This window comes from Pristiophorus japonicus, chromosome 13, assembly GCF_044704955.1.
Source record: "Pristiophorus japonicus isolate sPriJap1 chromosome 13, sPriJap1.hap1, whole genome shotgun sequence".
NCBI lineage: Eukaryota > Metazoa > Chordata > Chondrichthyes > Pristiophoridae > Pristiophorus > Pristiophorus japonicus.
The window spans coordinates 115796888-115815742 of record NC_091989.1 but is presented as its reverse complement, the minus strand read 5'-3'; the positions used below and the strand labels follow the sequence as shown (position 1 = coordinate 115815742).

General features: G+C 44.4%; 1 protein-coding gene across 1 annotated transcript in view; it reads right to left on the bottom strand.

The window, feature by feature from the left end:
• cpne2 (copine II) overlaps positions 1 to 18855 on the bottom strand; it is a 274630-nt gene that overhangs the window by 79089 nt on the left and 176686 nt on the right. Inside the window, exons 12-13 of the mRNA XM_070897910.1 lie at positions 6124 to 6175; positions 3438 to 3571 (exon numbers count right to left, since the gene is read on the bottom strand). Coding sequence (XP_070754011.1) covers positions 3438 to 3571; positions 6124 to 6175 — 186 coding nt within the window. The remainder of the gene's footprint in view (positions 1 to 3437; positions 3572 to 6123; positions 6176 to 18855) is intronic.

Sequence of the window (18855 nt, the reverse complement as noted above, 5' to 3'; positions counted from 1 at the left end):
CCCAAGTCAGCATGGATTTATGAAAGGGAAATCATGCTTGACAAATCTTCTAGAATTTTTTTGAGGATGTAACTGATAGAGTGGACAAGGGAGAACCAGTGCATGTGGTGTATTTGGACTGTTTCAAAAGGCTTTTGACAAGAGATTGGTGTGAAAAATTAAAGCACATGATATTGGGGGTAATGTCCTGACGTGGATAGAGAACTGGTTGGCAGACAGGATGCAGAGAGTAGGAATAAATGTGTCCTTTTCAGAATGGCAGGCAGTGACTAGTGGGGTACCGCAGGGCTCATTGCTGGGACCCCAGTTATTTACAATATACATTAATGATTTGGATGAGGGAATTGAGTGTAATATCTCTAAGTTTTCAGATGACACTAAGCTGGGTGGCGGTGTGAGCTGTGAGGAGGATGCTAAAAGGCTGCAGGGTGACTTGGACAGGTTAGGTGAGTGGGCAAATGCGTAGCAGATGCAGTATAATGTGGATAAATGTGAGGTTATCCACTTTGGGGGCAAAAACACGAAGGCAGAATATTATCTGAACAGCAGCAGATTAGGAAAAGGGGAGGTGCAGCGAGACCTGGGTGTCATGGTACATCAGTCATTGAAAGTTGGCATGCAGGTTCAGCAGGCGGTGAAGAAGGCAAAAGATATGTAGGGGATTTGAGTATAGGAGCAGGGAGATCTTACTGTCCAGGGCCTTAGTGAGGCCTCACCTGGAATATTATGTTCAGTTTTGGTCTCCTAATCTGAGGAAGGACGTTCTTGCTATTGAGGGAGTGCAGCAAAGGTTCACCAGACTGATTCCCGGGATGGCAGGACTGACATATGAGGAGAGACTGGATCAACTGGGCCTGTATTCACTGGAGTTTAGAAGGATGAGAGGGGATCTCATAGAAACATATAAAATTCTGACGGGACTGGACAGGTTAGATGCAGGAAGAATGTTCCCGATGTTGGGGAAGTCCAGAACCAGGGAACATAGTCTAAGGATAAAGGGTAAGCCATTTAGGACGGAGATGAAGAGAAACTTCTTCACGCAGAGAGTTGTTAACCTGTGGAATTCCCTGCCGCAGAGAGTTGTTGATGCCAGTTCATTGGATATATTCAAGGGGGAGTTAGATATGGCACTTACGGCTAAAAGGATCAAGGGGTATGGAGAGAAAGCAGGAAAGGGGTACTGAGGTGAATGATCAGCCATGATCTTATTGAATGGCGGTGTAGGCTCGAATGGCCTATTCCTGCACCTATTTTCTATGTTTCTATCTTTCTATCTTTCTCTTTAAGTCACTGCTTGACCTGCTGACCATGTCTAGCATCTTCTGTGTTTACTTCAGATTTCCAGCATTCATGGTTCTTTTAATCTCCATCCTGGTTATTTCACATTGTGGAGTTCCATAGCAACTCAATACCACTTCCCCAATGAAGTAATCAGTGCTTGCTGTTTATGCAAATTCCATTCACTTTCTTCAAGTGCAACACAAAAAGATCAGAAAAACACACTGATGCTTACATCAACAGCAACTCTAATGAGGAGTTTAATTTTTGCAAGATTGTGTATATATATATATATATATATAATACTCACACTTAGGCAAGCATGCATGCCACACACACACACACACGCAGGCTGATGATGGGAATGCCAGAATGCGCCAGTGTATAAGGTTAAACAAAACCCTGTTTTTGAATGGCAACGACCTACATCATAGCGGTTATGTTGCACTAAGCAACCTACCTCACTGATGTGACAAGCAGACAAGTGACAAGTGACTAGCAATGAGTAGGAAGACTGCTGCCACTTAGTTTGAGTGAAGTTGGCACACGTTTATTTTCTAGGGCAGTTATACCATTACCTAACAACAAAAATATACTGTGTCACTGCATTATTTTTCAGCTTCCAGTCGTACTAATGGAGTGCCAATCACACAAGTATAGTCACTGCTAAATGTGACTTCAGTGGTACAGCATCACTTTAGAATGCATTAGTAAATCTGAAAAAGGAGCTTTATTTCTTTTGGATATTTTGAGAGGAATAAGGCATATTTAAAACTTGAGGGATTGAAAATCCCAGACATAAGGGAAGTCACAGGCACATCTTTGGCACAGAGAAAAAAATCAGCAATAAGAAATATACATCTCCGCGATAAACAAAATTCACATTTCATCTCCAACTGACATTTATTGCCTGTCACTAATGGCCTGAGAAGGGGACAATAGGCCTTCTTCTTGAACCACAGTGCGTAACCGTTTGATACAACTGCCTACTTCAGAGGGCAGTTAAGAGGCAACCATGATGGCGTAGGACTGGAGTCACATATAGGCCAGACTGGAAAAGGATGGCAGGATCATCCTGTTCACTTTGATTGTGGCCCCTCCCCACTCCCTGCCTACTGATTTCCCGATATATATTTTAGCAAATATTCAGTGGACAGAAACTTTTTAAGATGGGGGGAGGTTTGGGGAATGGTGAAGATCCCCAAATTGCAAAACGACTGATAGCGTATTACAGTTTTAAAGCTGCAAATTTAAAATACCTCTGGTCCTTCATACGGAACTAAACACTCCCAAATCCACCAGGAACATTGGAATGTAAATACCGGAAAAGATTTTATGTTCATCCATCTGGCCAACCCAGAATTTCAAAAATAGTTTAAAGTATTTGCAATACACTCCATTTGATTAACAGTCCGTGTCTCCTGTGCACCCTTAATTATGGAAAGGTTTCTGGGCATGAAGTCATTTTCTGCACGGTCCAATGGTTTGAGCTCTTTCCTGGATACGAATCCACTCGAGTTCAGCTGCTAATGTAGCAGACTGGGTCGTGTAGTACACACTACTCCCACAAGGGCAGGGATTGCAAGCTTCTGTATACTGGAGGCAGGAACCCCTGGGTCTACAGCTCCAAGCAACCGGAAGAGTCTTATTATTGTAAGATTAGCTGGAGACTAATAAACTCTGAACCACAATATAAAATGTTGTAAGGTGTGCCTGGGCTAAAGCAGCTCACACTAAAATATTTTTCCTTCTTTCCCCGTGAGCATCCTTGATTATAATCGCTCAACCATTGGTGGCCATACCTTCTGTTGCCTCGGGCCCCAAGCGCCGGAACTCCCTGCCTAAACCTCTTCACCTCTCCACCTCTCTATCCTCCTTCAAGGCGTTCCTTAAAACATACTACTTGGACCAAGCTGTTGGTCACCTGCGCTACTTTCTACTTACGCGGCTCGGTGTCAAATTTTTTAATCTCATAATACTCCTTTGAAGCGCCTTGGGACGTTTCACTGCGTTAAAGGCGCTATATAAATACAAGTTGTTGTTTAAAGAGTTCCCATGAAGCGCCCTCACTATACACGGGTTTGCAGTAACTTTACGTTCACAAACCACTGCTTGGCTCAAGGGTTTCTGACCGACTGGCCCCGTTTCCTTGCACTTACCGCTGCTGCCTGCTGCTGGATAGCTTGGCCGGCAAACCGTGCCACGTGATTGATTATTGGCGCAAAATTGGTTGGTCCATAAAATCGAATGTGGGGTAGACAGGCTGTGTATGCTTGGACGATGCCTTCGACACCTACAGCAAGAGGAAACCGTGAGATTAGAGAACAATCCATATATTGTACGCCTGCATTGAGTGAGCAACAGTAATCCAGTCCTGGGCCTGTACCAGATTATTAACCCACACATATTTGTTTTTAATACAAATCCCTTTATACACTTACCCAATGTTAGTACACACCCAGTTAAAGGCGTGTTTGAGAGGCACTTTGGTCATGTTATTAGGCTAGTAATCCAAACACCTGAACTAATAATCGAGAATATGTGAGTTCAAATCCTACCATGGGGGATTGAGAATTTGAAATTCGTTTTTTTTTAATCTGGAAAAAGAAAGCTGGCAAGTTAGTAAAAGTAACCACGCAGCTGTCAATGTGTTGTAAAAACCCAACTCCTTCACTAATGTCCTTTAGGGAAGGAAACCTGCCCAGTCTGCTCTATATTTGATTCCAGTCGCACATAAACATGGTTGACTCTTAACTGCCCTCTGAAGTGGCCCAGCAAATCATTCAGTTGTATCAAACTGTTACCAACAGTTCAAGAGAGTGGCTCACCACCACCTGCCCAGGGCTACTAGGGATGAACGTAAATACTGGCCACACCAGCGACGCTCACATCCCCAGAAATCATTTTTTAAAAAGACAAAAATCCTGCTCCAACCAGGCATCTCGTGTGCTTTGCAATAGATACACCAGCATAAAAAAGTGTTTCCTCCCAGAGGGAGTAGAGCAAGGATGTCACATGATGGGCTTCAGTGCAATTTACATCATTGGTTCACAAGACTGCAAACTGAGAAGCCTTGTGGTTCTCAGGTAAGGGAGCCTAACTTCACAGTTTTAATTTGATAAAAGTTCCCTCCCTGACAGCTCAAATCTAAGTCACACACACACACACACGCGTATTTTTTTTTGTAATTTAGGTTTTGCAAGGAAACCGGACATAGCCCAGTCTAAGTTTGGACTGGGCTCTGTTTGGTGGAAGCTAAATAATCTCACATACTCAGATTTCAGAGTCTATGAGGTCCTCATGTCAATGTACAAAATAGAGCCAAATGGTTCTCACAATTTCTACAGAAGAGGCTGTTAAACATGTGAGGTTAATGTCCAATGAAAGCTGCAATAGGTCATTAAACAGTTTGAGGATGTACTATAAATAAGCCATGAAATCTCACACAGTGTGAACATGGAAAGAGTAGGCACTTCTTACAGCGAACATCCTATTGAAGGACCCGCAGGGTCCTTGTTGATCAGAGCAATTGATGAGGCAGAAGGCTCTGCAGAACCTAAAGCATTATTTTCATTCAATTCCTCCTCCTCTTTGGGTCCCTTCTCTGTGCTGCAAAAAACATTCCCCCGATAAAGAAATTGAACAATGGAGTCCTCCTCAACTGCCACTACAGCCAGATATAAAGATTTGTGAAACAGCAGCCCAGGGTTCCCCACTTTCCTTTCTGCGTGGGACATTGGATATTCTGATGGCATTGATAAGATTATGCCGAGATGAGCAATTGGCAAGACCATGATAGTTCAATGGAGCAGTAACATCCTGGGTCACAAAACGACAAAACTACTGGGTCACAGACCTCCACAAAACTACTGGGTCACAAAACGACAAAACTACTGGGTCACAGACGTCCACAAAACTACCCTGCTTATTAAGTGCACCCTTGATGAGTGCAGCTCGCAATGTTTTTAGAATAAGTACGAAAACACAAATGTTGTCTTTTCTACAAGTTGGAGTTATGGTAAATAAATTACTCCTTGTTGAGAATTGGAAGGTGCAGATGGAAGAGGAGGGGGGAAAGAAGAAATTGAATGATGAAAGCTGAAGAAACTTCCCCTTCCATTCTAAATGAGGGATTTTTAAAATCCTTTTTTTGAGGCCTCACACACTACACTTGTTCCCTGACTGACAATGTGCTCGCAGGTTTCTGTTGATGCTACTCTACAGGCGGCCACTAGGAGCCATGCTAGAGCGGCCAGGTGTGATTCACCTAGACAGGCCAAGTGAGATCAGGGGCTCACTGTGTGGGGAAACTGCACATGTTAGTAAACCAATACATTGTGCCATACAAACGCCTCTATAGAAAGGAGCAGCCATCTTAAAAATCTACTTCCAGTCAATCCAGTCAAGCCCATTATATCATTTCCAGAGGCCTTGTTCAGGAGCAACGCATTCATGATTTAAAAAAAAATCAACATTAATAATATGAACAATTTTTAAAATTGGGAGCAGCTTGCCAGGATTATTAAATCATTATTTTTAAGTATAAATTGCACCACTGCACAGACAGAGAATCTCTTCATAAATCAAAGTCAGATGCTCCCAGGCATCATTACACAAAAGCAACGAACTCAGAGAGTAACATTAGCAGTAACTAGCATACTTGGGGGATTAGAGTAGGCCATATCCTCGCACTGATCACTCCTCATTACCAGGAGCTGGAAGAACCCAAACAAAATTAGATGAAAAGAACACAAAGTACAAGAAGATAGATGGGAGACTGCGGGAACCAGATCAAGTGGGGTAGGATGGAGGGAGTTACAGGTACTTTCAGCAGGAGATACTAACCTGTGCAAAAGGGATTTGTAGGATTGAAGTTAATGGCAAATTCATGGGACACCTGGGAATACAAAAGCAATGAGACACATTAGTCTATATTATATTGATGCTTTCCTGAAAGTTATTAATAAATACAACTGCAGCTTATTTTAGTTCTTTCTGGGCTGTGGCTATTGTCCTCTTCACATCTCCAGGTATTCCTTTATGTTTGTAGTTATTTTCCTATCAGCCCCATTAACTACCCTCTTGGCTACAAAGGCAGTCAGTTGCTCTACAGTAATCATCAATGCAGCCCCCTGACTAGCTCCTAGGTTGTGTGTGTGTGTGTGTGTGTGTGTGCGTGAGCCTAGCCCAGAACAGATCCTCAGTCTCCTTCCTTTGAGGGGAACCTTAACATCTTCCCCAAAGTAAACCCAAGATCAAAAACACAAGCTCAAACCTATTCCCCACCCTCATCCTTTCGCGGAACCTTGTGAGAACCATGCCCGATTATTGAGAGAAAAGTTAATTTGCAGCAAGATGACTTAATGCATTGAAATAATGAAAATCAGAAAGGGAACACTTAAAAGAACACAAAACTCCTCTGAAGACAGCAAGGCACAATTTATGTCACTAGGTGTGGTGCTCATTTCCTGAGATATTCTGGAATTAGGTTCCATTTGCAAGGGTGCAGGATCACACAGCAGTTATCTCAACACCAAGTCGGCAATTGGTGCTGTGCAATATAACATTAGAAGGAGGAGGAGCAGGATATCTGCATAATTTTATGGTGGGAAAGGAAAAAAAACTGAAGGACATAAATTAACTGTAAGAAGTTCAAATCTCAGCATCCCATAGTGCATATTCTTAGAAACACAGATGTAAGGAACGGCAACACACCCACGCACAGACACAAATGCACACAAACACACACACAGAAAAGAAGTGTCCAGATATTGTCTCAACTGGCAGTTACTCTAAAATCTGCTGAATGTTTGACTTTTGAAAATGTAACCAATTCTTCATTAGCCTTCCAGGTATTAAATTGACCAGCCAGGTGGATAGAGAATACACACATTATATTACATATATACGTCATGGTTAAAACAACAGTCCTGGTTCTGAGCGGGAAGTGTAGTCACTTATTGACTGGGATGCTGATATTTAGGGCGTTTTTCTATTTCAGTACCAGTTTATGACATGTGTTGATATACTGGCCTCCCAATGCCTCCAAATTTACGATAACCTTTATTTTTTTGGAGTACAGGATTGATTTTCTATCGGTTAACTGGATCAATAAGAGTTCCAACGTGTAAAACAAAGGCTGTGTCTGAGGGGAAGAAAGCATTGCTTCTACATTGGCACTGGTGCAAAGGATGAACTGGCCGACACCTCACTCTCCTTTTGACTTGCCAGTGCTTCACGTGACAAGCCCACACCTCCATATAGTGCTGGACTTGGATTTACTAACCTATAAAATCACAGCTGGCATCAATTTCTATTAGGTTGTGCACTAACGTAATATATTCCTATCAGATATAAGTCAGTTGTAGCTTGCTCCACTTTATAATGTTACATTGCACAGTTCCTCGTCTACGATCAAGTTTAATGGAAGATTGGCACGTGACAGACTTCAATACAAGTGAATACAGACAATTAATCATGTCTTGCCATAATTGGGTAGATTCTGAAACAAACCAATGCTTGCTTACCATTCTCTTTCAGATGTTAAATCAACCTGCTGCGTGTTTGATTTGTTATTACAATAGGTGTCGATTTGAAACCACAAACCCTTATGTCTCATTCTGACACATCCTGAAAATGTATCAGACGAGAACTAGTTGGACCTTAAGCTTCAGTGCAGTGTGAGGCTTATTTTCTTCATTCAGGACAGTGGTACTGCAGGCAAAAGTCAGAAATGCTTAGACTCAAGTAATGGACCGGCAAGTATAAACAACATGCACATACACAGCACCTTTAATGGAGAAAATCCTCCCAAGGTGTAATCAAAAAGAAAATGGATGCTGTAATATATGCACCTGTGAATATGCTCACAGGCTTGTAGAGCTGTTGAACCAAAATAGTTGTAGAACCAAAATAGTTGTAGAGCTGTTGACCACAGCAGGGATTGAATCTGCAATCTTCTGATAACATCAGTTGTTAAACTGGAGTGCGTCATCACCCCCGGAAACCAAATTTTGATTTGATTTATAAGATGTTCTTAAACATTTATGGCTGGTTTGCAGTTTCTAGTTTTGTGCTCCTTTAACAAGGGGGCACTTGGTTTAATTGTATAAATTAAGAGAGTTGTATAGCTGTTGCATTGTGAATGGCTGAGCCAGTCACAAGACTCAATAAAACCCCAGATGAGGTATGCAGTTGTGAGCCGAGTGGATGAACTTGGTAATGTGTAGTGTGATTGCTAAATCTTTGTTAATAAACCAACAAGTTCTTAATAGCAATGTGTTGCTATGAATTATTAAGCAAAGAATCCATGAAGAAAATACATTACAGGTGCTAAGTCAACGAAGGAGATATAATGAGAGGTGACCAAAAGCTTGGTCAAAGAGGTGGGTTTTAAGGAGTATCTTAAAGGAGGAGAGATGTGAAGAGGTTGAGTGAGGGAATTCTAGATGACTGAAGGCACGACTGCCAATGGTGGGATAAAGGGAGTTGCATGAGGAATCAGTCAGAGGAACGGGGAGTTCTGGGAGGGGGTGGTTGTGGGATTTACGAAGATTACCGGGGGGGGGGGGGGGAGGGATTACGGAGATTAAGGTGGGGGTGGGGAGGAGTGGTTGTGGGATTTACGGAGATTACGGGGGGGGGGGGGGGAGGGATTTACGGAGATTAAGGTGGGGGTGGGGAGGAGTGGTTGTGGGATTTACGGCGATTACGGGGGGGGGGAGGAGGGATTTACGGAGATTACAGGGGGGAGTGGTTGTGGGATTTATGGAGATTACAGGGGGGGGGGGGTGTTATGTATGCAATCCTATGTAACCAGTATCATACCGCCACCAGAGGGCATACCAGTTGGAGTCTCAAGGGATCCCAGCATCCCTTGGGAGCACTGTATATAAGCAGGCCTCCCATGTTGAATCAACACTCTGGAGTTAGAATAAAGAGACTAAGGTTACACTTACTTATGTCTACAGTACTCAGTACAGTGGACCAGCCAGGATCCTTTACTGTCCCCTGTAACAAACTTTGTGCTCCATGGGAGCTGGTCCAGCGTCCCAGCGGAGATGCATGAAGAGATCAAGCCGTTCCAGCGGCGCAAAGACGCAATGTTCATCCAGGCGGGACTGTCTTTTGTGGGGCAATCGTGTGGTTTTGCCTAAGAGAGGCAGGGAAACGTTCATACGTGACCTACACAGTACCTACCCAGGCATAGTAATGATGAAAGCTATAGCCAGATCCCATGTGTGGTGGCCCGGCATTGACTCAGATTTGGAGTCTTGCGTGCGCCAATGCAACACTTGCTCTCCACTGAGCAATGCCCCCAGGGAGGCACCACTAAGTTTATGGTCATGGCCCTCCAAACCGTGGTCTAGGATCCACATTGACTTTGTTGGCCCGTTTCTAGGCAAAATGTTTTTGGTTGTTGTGGATGCTTATTCAAAATGGATTGAGTGTGTAATAATGTCTGTGAACATGTCCACTGCCACCATCGAAAGCCTACGAGCCATGTTTGCCACACACGGCCTGCCTAATGTCCTTGTCAGCGACAATGGGCCATACTTCACCAGTGCTGAATTCAAGGAATTCATGACCCGCAACGGGATCAAACTCGTCACATCTGCCCCATTCAAGCCCGCATCCATGGGCCAGGCAGAACGGGCAGTCCAAACCATCAAGCAAAGCTTGAAATGCGTGTCAGACGTTCCCTGCAGACCCGCCTGTCCCGAGTCCTGCTCAGCTACCGCACCAGACCCCATTCGCTCACTGGGGTGCCCCCACCCGAGCTGCTCATGAAAAGGGCACTCAAAACAATGCTCTCTCTTGTCCACCCTGATCTCCATGATCACGTCAAGGACAGGCGGCATCAATAAAGCATGTACCATGATCGCGCAAACTTGTCACGCGATATTGAAGTCAATGACCCTGTATTTGTACTCAACTATGGACATGGTCCCAAATGGCTTGCTGGCACTGTCATAGCCAAAGATGGGAGTAGGGTGTTTCAGGTCAAACTTGCTGATGGACTAACTTGCAGAAAGCATTTGGACCAAACCAAACTGCGATTCACAGCCACGAGCAACCCGAAGAGGACACCACTAACTTCGACCCTCCAACACACACACAAGTGGCAACCGACATCACGGTTGACCATGAAGCTGAACTCACCATCCCCAGCAAGGCCAACTGGCCAGCAGCCCAGCGAAGAACCAACCAACTCACCTACACCTGCATTTGTACCGAGACGATCGACAAGGGAGCGAAAAACCCCAGATCTTCTCACCCTGTTAATAAGTGTACTGTTGACTTTGGGAGGGAGTGATGTTATGTATGCAACCCTATGTAACCACTATCATACCGCCACCAGCGGGCATACCTGTTGGTGTCCCAAGGGATCCCAGCATCCCTTGGGAGCACTGTATATAAGCAGGTCTCCCATGCTGTACCAACACTCTGGGAGTTTGAATAAAGAGACTAAGGTCACACTTACTCATGTCTACAGTACTCAGTTACATTACTTTATTGTGAACATAACAGGGTGGTTGTGGGATTTACGGCGATTACAGAGATAGAGAGGGGCACAGCCATGATGGTATTTGAACACAAGGATGAAAATTTTTAAATCGAGGCATTGGAGGAGCAGGAGCTAATGTAACTTAGCAAGGGCAGGGGTGATGAGCAATGTTCTCTGTGATTTCGTTTTGGGCCTCGCGGCCTCTTTAACGGGCTGTGTGGCCCATTCAAAATTCCACTTGTGCACTTTTTTTTTCAATTTAAAAACCGTCTCACCAACTCCGCAGGCCCCCTGCAGCACTGCACGGCCACGTGGCAGCTTAAAGGAAACATTGGTGATGAGTGAACGTGACTCAGTAACAGGCGATAGGAGATGGGACGCAGAATTTTGGAGGGGCTGAAGTTTACTGTGGGTTGGGGATGGGAGGCTGGCCAGGAGAGCATAGGGGCGGAGGCGGGAAATGCTACAGAGGCAGAAGTAGAGCGTTTTTGTGATGGAGTGGACATGGGGTCAGAAGCTCAGCTTGCAGTTGAATCGTTACGAACAGTTTTGCTCAGTTTGAGACAGTGGACGGGGAAGGGGATGAAATCGGTGACTGGGGCAGGATTTTAACTCAGAGGCGGTCGGGAAGTCTGGGAGAACAGGTTTCCCTCAGGGGTGGTGTTGGTGGTCGGGCTGGATGGTTGGGTTGTGGGCCGGGGATCGGAGATCACGAGGCTGGACTGGGGTATCGGGGATCGGAGATCAGAAGCCCGAAGAGAGGGGAGGGGTGGGGGGCATAGGGGGTGTTCAGAAGCTGGAGGGGAGGTTTGGAAGACTGGGGACAGGTGTCGTAGGCCGGGGTGGGGGGAGATCGAAGGTCAGGGGTGGGGTGTCCGATTGCGGGGGGATTCCCAAGGCAGGTACACTGGACCCAGCAGATAAACGGATTCAGCAGGCCTCACCATGTTTTAGCTGCCGGGTTTCCCGAGGCAGATGAAACTCGGCCGCCCAGAGTTAAATTGAAAATGGTGCTTCAGAATGAGACATGCAGCTCTATTACAATATTTAAAGTGCCAAGCTGCCTCGTGGGAGCAGGTTGGTCGGCCGACCCCCAATCCCTTCACCGCCCCCCCGCCCCCCCCCCGTCCCACCTCCATTAAAACTGGAAGTGGGTTGGTTGGAGGTGGGATGGAGTCAGGATTCAGACATTTTCAGACACGAACACTTTAACCTCCAACCTGACCCAAATCTGCCCTTTCTTTTGGGTTAAAATCCCCCCCAGGATACTGAATTTCTGGTGGGGCTGAAGATGATGGCTTTAGTCTTTCCAATGCTTAACTTAAGAACGTAAGAAATAGGAGCAGGGGTAGGCCTTTTGGCCCTTTGAGTCTGCTCCGCCATTCAATAAGATCATGGCTGATCTTCTACCTCAACTCCACCTTCCCACATAATCCCCATATCCCTTAATTCCCTTCGTTCCCAAAAATTTTATCGATCTCTGTCTTGAATATACTCAACGACTGAGCCTCCACAGCCCTTTGCGGTAGAGAATTCCAAAGAGTCACAACCTTCTGAATGAAGAAATTTCTCCTCATCTCAGACCTAAATGGCCGACCCCTTATTCTGAGACTGTGACCCCTGGTTGGAGACTCCCCACCCAGAGGAAACGGCCTCCCTGCATCTACCCTGTCAGAATTTTGTATGCTTCAATGAGATCACCTCTCATTGTTCTAAACTCTAGAGAATGTAGGCCTAGTCTACTTAGATGGCGGAAATCGAGGCCCATCCAAGACTAGATATCGAACAAGCAGTCGGATAATGCAGAGGCTGTGTGCTGTCAGCAGACACGTGAAAGCAGACCCGGTGCTTCAGGATGATGTCACCAAGGCAGCATGTAGTTGATGAGGTGGAAGTGCAGCAGGGGCGGGGGGCGGATGCAAGGATAGATCCATGGGAAATTCCAGAGGTAAGGCTGTGAGGTAGGATGAAAAGCCATTGCTGGAGAAGGTCTAGGTAACTGTGGAACTAAGTAACGACATACCTATTGAGCTGGACAGCAGAGGTGAGATACTGGACATTGAAGGTTTTAACACTGGCTGCAAGATTTACTTCATCATGGGGTAGAAATTGCTGCGAGCTCATTTTCAGGTGTAGAATGGACGTCATGCTTGGAGCGCATGCTCAATCACGTAGCTGCAAATAAGGCCCCAAATTCGTGCAACTCGTTAATTAAAATAAAATAGGGCTGTTGATTGCCAACTTGCCTGTTTGGGGATGGGAGAGGGCGGGGGGGTGGGGCGGTGGGAGGTTGTGGTAATTTTCAGTGGTCCTAATGCGATTTAAAGGCAGCCTGCAAAGGAAAGGCGTACCTTGGCTACAGGCAACTATCCCTGGGCAATGGAGCAGGTGCAAAACCACCCCCCACCCCAGTTTTCAGGCACTGATTTGGAGGTTTTGGTAGAGGAGGTCGGCAGGTGAAGGGGAATCTTCTATCCACCAGGTGGAACAGTGGTGGGGTGGGGTCAATGTGCGGAGTCACCCCCAGGACATGGTGCAATGCAGGAAGAAGTTGAATGACCTCACGGGTGTAGCTATGGTAATCCTCCTTACTCGTATTTCTTGATACTCTCTGATTAACCTTGCGCTACCTGTTGCTCCAACACTCACTATCCATCCCTCCCTCGATTACCGTCACTCTGCTCCAAGCACTGAGCACACCACCTCCTTCTGCTCCTACTGCAGCACACTGCACCTGCCACTCTGCTCTATTATATTCTTCATCACCTCTGCCATCTTACACACACCAGCGACACTAATCCACCCTCACTTGCCTAGCCTCAGAACATCTCGCTACATAACACTGACACACTTCCTTCTTTCTTGCAGGCTAAGCTCGCATGCAACACCAGGGAGCAGGCAGCCACAGGAGGTGGGCCACGCTTCATCCACGTGCTGTCCGCACCTGAAGAGCAGGACGTGGATATCATGGGCAGGTACGTGTCAGCAGCATGGCAACTGGCAAGGCTGGAGGACAATTCCTGCAGGGTTTTTAACCATCTTCCTCTCCTTCCCTTCTCACTTAAGTCTCACCTTTACACATGAGGCACAACAGATTGCAGGTGCTTTCAGAAGCCACTCATCCGTCTCTGCTCACCCATGCCACTAAATGTCAGCTCTTTTCACTTAATGAGGAGGCAAAAGTGCGACCGACTGACGCCGGATTGAAGTCTAATTTGATACTGGAACCTTAAAATTAAACCTAGGGGAAATGCCGGTCTGTCCAACAGTTTGAAGATTGCTCTCTGCATTTCATTTCTTCTTCCTTTCAATTTTTCATAAAGATGAACAATTGAAATGATTGGCATTTAATATCTTCATTGCTATGATCATGGATTTTTCTTTGGCTGGCTTTCCCCCCCTGGTGTTGTACATTATTTTAATTGGTCGATTGTGCTAATTTTTGTTGCATAAAAATCATTAAAGTAAAATAAATCCCTAAGGGAAAGATTATTTTCTGCTAAATTGTCAGTATTGAAAAATTATGTATTTTGCATCAGTGATGTTTTGTTCAGCAGCCTCTTCTGGAATTCACCCCCACCCCCTTCTAAGTACATCTCTATGTTAACAGCTTACCGTTTGATGGCAATGTAATTACTCTGCTATTATATAATCACATTATCTCTAAGGTAGATCTAAGTAATTGGGCTACACCCATTGTTGTTGTACCTAAGTCAGATGGTAACGCTGATGCTATGTCCAGGTTGCCAACCTATCACAAGTTACACCCCAATAGGGAACAAGTGTTCTATTTTTCATACATTGATGAACTGCCAGTCACAGCTGAAGAGATTGGTAGAGCAACCAAACGTGACCCAGTTATGTCAAAGGTATATGATTAGATAGCAAATGGCTGGCCAAACCAAGTATCAGAAAAGATATTCATTCATACTTCGTTTGTAGGAATGAATAATCAGTGGATAAAGATTGTATCATGTGAGGTGCAAGAGTGGTTATTCCAAATAAATTCAGGTCCAAATTATTAGGAGCTCTTCATGACCAGTACCTGGGACCTGGTGGCCAGGTCTAGATAAAGATATAGAGTACATTATTAGTCAGTGTACAATATAGAAACATAGAAAATAGGTGCAGGAGCAGGCCATTCGGCCCTTTGAGCCTGCACCACCATTCAATATGATCATGGCTGATCATGCAACTTCAGTACGCCACTCCTGCTTTCTCTCTACATCCCCTGATCCCTTTAGCCGTAGGGCCACATCTAACTCCCTTTTGAATATATCCAACGAACTGGACTCAACAACTTTCTGTGGTAGAGAATTCCATAGGTTCACATTTCTCTGAGTGAAAGAGTTTCTCCTCATCTTGGTCCTAGATGGCTTACCCCTTATCCTTAGACTGTGACCCCTGGTTCTGGACTTCCCCAACATCGGGAACATTCTCCTGCATCTAACCTGTCCAATCCCATCAGAATTTTATATGTTTCTATGAGATTCCCCTCTCATTCTTCTAAATTCCAGTGAATATAAGCCTAGTCGATCCAATCTTTCTTCATATGTCAGTCCTGCCATCCTGGGAATCAGTCTGGTGAACCTTCGCTGCACTCCCTCAATAGCAAGAATGTCCTTCCTCAGATTAGGAGATCAAAACTGCACACAATATTCAAGATGTGGTCTCACCAAGGCCCTGTACAACTGCAATAAGACCTCCCTGCTCCTATCCAGCTTAGTGTCATCTGCAAACTTGGAGATATTATATTCAATTCCTTCATCTAAATCATTAACATATATTGTAAATAGCTGGGGCCCCAGCACTGAACCTTGCGGTACCCCACTAGTCACTGCCTACCATTCTGAAAAGGACCCGTTTATTCCCACTCTTTGCTTCCTGTCTGCCAACCAGTTCTCCATCCACGTCAATACATTACCCCCAATACCATGTGCCTTAATTTAGCACACTAATTTTGCACATGTCAATCAGCAAGCAAGAAACCACCATCAGTACCATTACAGTCATGGAAATGGCCTCCCAGAGTGTGGCAAAGTTTACACATAGATTTTGCAAAGCTCAAAGGACAGTTGTTCATTGTGATTGATAGCCATTCGAAGTGGGTAGAGGTGTTTCCGATGTGGAAAATAACAAGTACAACACTAGACAATTTGCAAAGATTATTTTCTTCATATGCCTTCCCAGAAGAGATTGTGCCTGATAATGGGCTGCAATTTTTTTCTGAAGAATTTGCACAGTTCATGAGCAGAAATGGTGTGAAACATACCAAAGTTCCACCATACCACCCTGCTTCAAATGGTGCAGCAGAGCGCAGAGTACAAATTATAAAACGTGCCCTCATCAACCAAATGTTGGATCCAAATCCAAAGAAACGGCAGTTGCCTTTGGACCACAAATTAGCAAAAGTTCTCATTACTTATCATAATACTCCTCATACCACTACTGGTAGAACACCAGCAGAATTGTTTCTCAAACGACAGCCCAAACCAGGTTCGAGTTGTTAAAGCCAAACTTGGCACAGTCAGTAGAAGAGAAAAAATTAAGACAGAAAGAGAATCATGATAGAGGTAGACTAAGAGAGAGAAGTGTGAAATTGAATCAGATGGTTTGTGTAAAGAACCTTGGTACATCAGTCATTGAAAGTAGGCATACAGGTACAGCAGGCAGTAAAGAAAGCAAATGGCATGTTGGCCTTCATAGCGAGAGGAATTGAGTATAGGAGCAGGGAGGTCTTATTGCAGTTGTACAGGGCCTTGGAATATTGTGTGCAGTTTTGATCTCCTAATCTGAGGAAGAACATTCTTGCTATTGTGGGAGTGCAGCGAAGGTTCATCAGTCTGATTCCCGGGATGGCAGGACTGAAATGTGAAGAAAGACTGGATCGACTAGGCTTATATTCACTGGAATTTAGAAGAATGAGAGGGGATCTCATAGAAACATCTAAAATTCTGATGGGATTGGACAGGTTAGATGCAGGAAGAATGTTCCCGATGTTGAGGAAGTCCAGAACCAGGGGTCATAGTCTAATAATAAGGGGTAAGCCATCTAGGACCAAGATGAGGAGAAACTTTTTTACCCAGAGAAATGTGAACCTATGGAGTTCTCTACCACAGAGAGTTGAGTCCAGTTCGTTGGATATATGCAAAAGGGAGTTAGATGTAGCCCTTATGGCTAAAAGGATCAGGGGGTATGGAAAGAAGGCAGGAGTGGGGTACTGAAGTTGCATGATCAGCCATTATCCTATTGAATGTTGGTGCAGGTTCGATGGGCCGAATGGCCTACTCCTGCACCTATTTTCTATGTTTCTATGTTGTACACTGACTAATAATGTACTTTATATCTTTTATCGAGACCTGCCCACCAGGTCCCAGGTGCTGATCATGAAGAGCTCCTAATAATTTGGACCTGAATTTATTTGGGATAACCACTCTTGCACCTCACATGATACAATCTTTATCCACTGATTATTCATTCCTACAAACGAAGTATGGATGAATATCTTTCTCTGATACTTGGTTTGGCCAGCCATTTGCTATCTAATCATACATCTTTGACATAACTGGGTCACATTTGGTTGCTCTACCAATCTCTTCAGCTGTGACTGGCAGTTTATCAATGTATGAAAAATAGAACACGTGTTCCCTATTGGGTGTAACTTGTGATGGGTTGGCAACCTGGACATAGCATCAGCGTTACCATCTGACTTAGGTACAACAACAATAGGTGTAGCCCAATTACTTAGATCTACCTTAGAGATAATGTTCTCAGTTTCTAGTCTTTTGAGTTCCTGTTCAACTTTCTCCTTGAGTGCATATGGTACAGGATGTGGCTTGCAGTAAACTGGTCTAGCCTCCTTCTGTACTCTGCCACTCACCTTGAAGCCTATTGCCATAAATGGTTAAAGTGGTTACCAGGAAGAGTAGTGAAGATATGTGGCCCTCGCACATACTTGGTCAAGATGTTTGATCATGAAAAGGTTAGGTTTGATCACATTGTTCATATTTTACCTACAGATGTGGAAGGAGTTGAAAAGTGGAATGACTCGATTATTTCTGATGAGTTAGATAGTCTTGTTACAAATAGAGTACCAGTAGCAAATCCTACCAGTAGCAAATTAGAAACAAGTCCAAGAGAAAGTCAGAATTTAAGACTGAGTCTGAGCCAGGCAGACAAACAGTCTGAAGTTGTAGAAAGTTCAAATGCAGATCAAGGGTTACCCTTGGAGAAAAACTCTCTTCAAACTCAGCCTAGAATGAGTCTAAGTTCAACACCATGTTTGGAAAGTTCTGTTCGAGCGCGAAGATATACTCTTCGAAACAGAAAACCAGTGGTTAAATATCATTTGTAAATATAACAAAATAAGTCCATATATTTTGTTATACATATAACGATGCAAGTTATGTATGATGATTATTTTGTTATGATTACTTCTTCATTAAGGAGGAAGAAGTGTAATATAGAGCTCTACCTACTGGACTACCGCTCCATCTAGTGGACTATTGTGGTAATGCAGCCACTGCTGTTTATATAAAAAAGGAAGTTCTAGATTGAAGCCGTTTTGAGTGTCTGTGCTTTAGTGATGTTGTAAGAATATATCACAAGGATCTCACTGCAGTTTTTGAGATGTTGCTGTGCGCAAGTTGACTGCGACACTTCCCTTCATTAAAACAGTGACTACACTTCAAAATGTACTTCATAAGAACATAAGAAATAGGAGCAGGAGTAGACCATTTGACCCTTCGAACCTGCTCCGCCATTTAATAAGATCATGGCTGATCTGATCATGGACTCAGCTCCACTTCCCTGCCCGCTCCCCATAACCCTTTATTCCCTTATCACTCAAAAATCTGTCTTTCTCCACCTTAAATATATTCAATGACCCAGCCTCCACAGCTCTCTGAGGCAGAGAATTCCACCGATTTACAACCCTCAGAGAAGAAATCCCTCTTCATCTCAGTTTTAAATGGGCGGCCCCTTATTCTGAGACTATGCCTTCTAGTTTTAGTTTCCCCTATGAGTGGAAATATCCTCTCTGCATCCATCTTGTCGAGCCCCCTCATTAT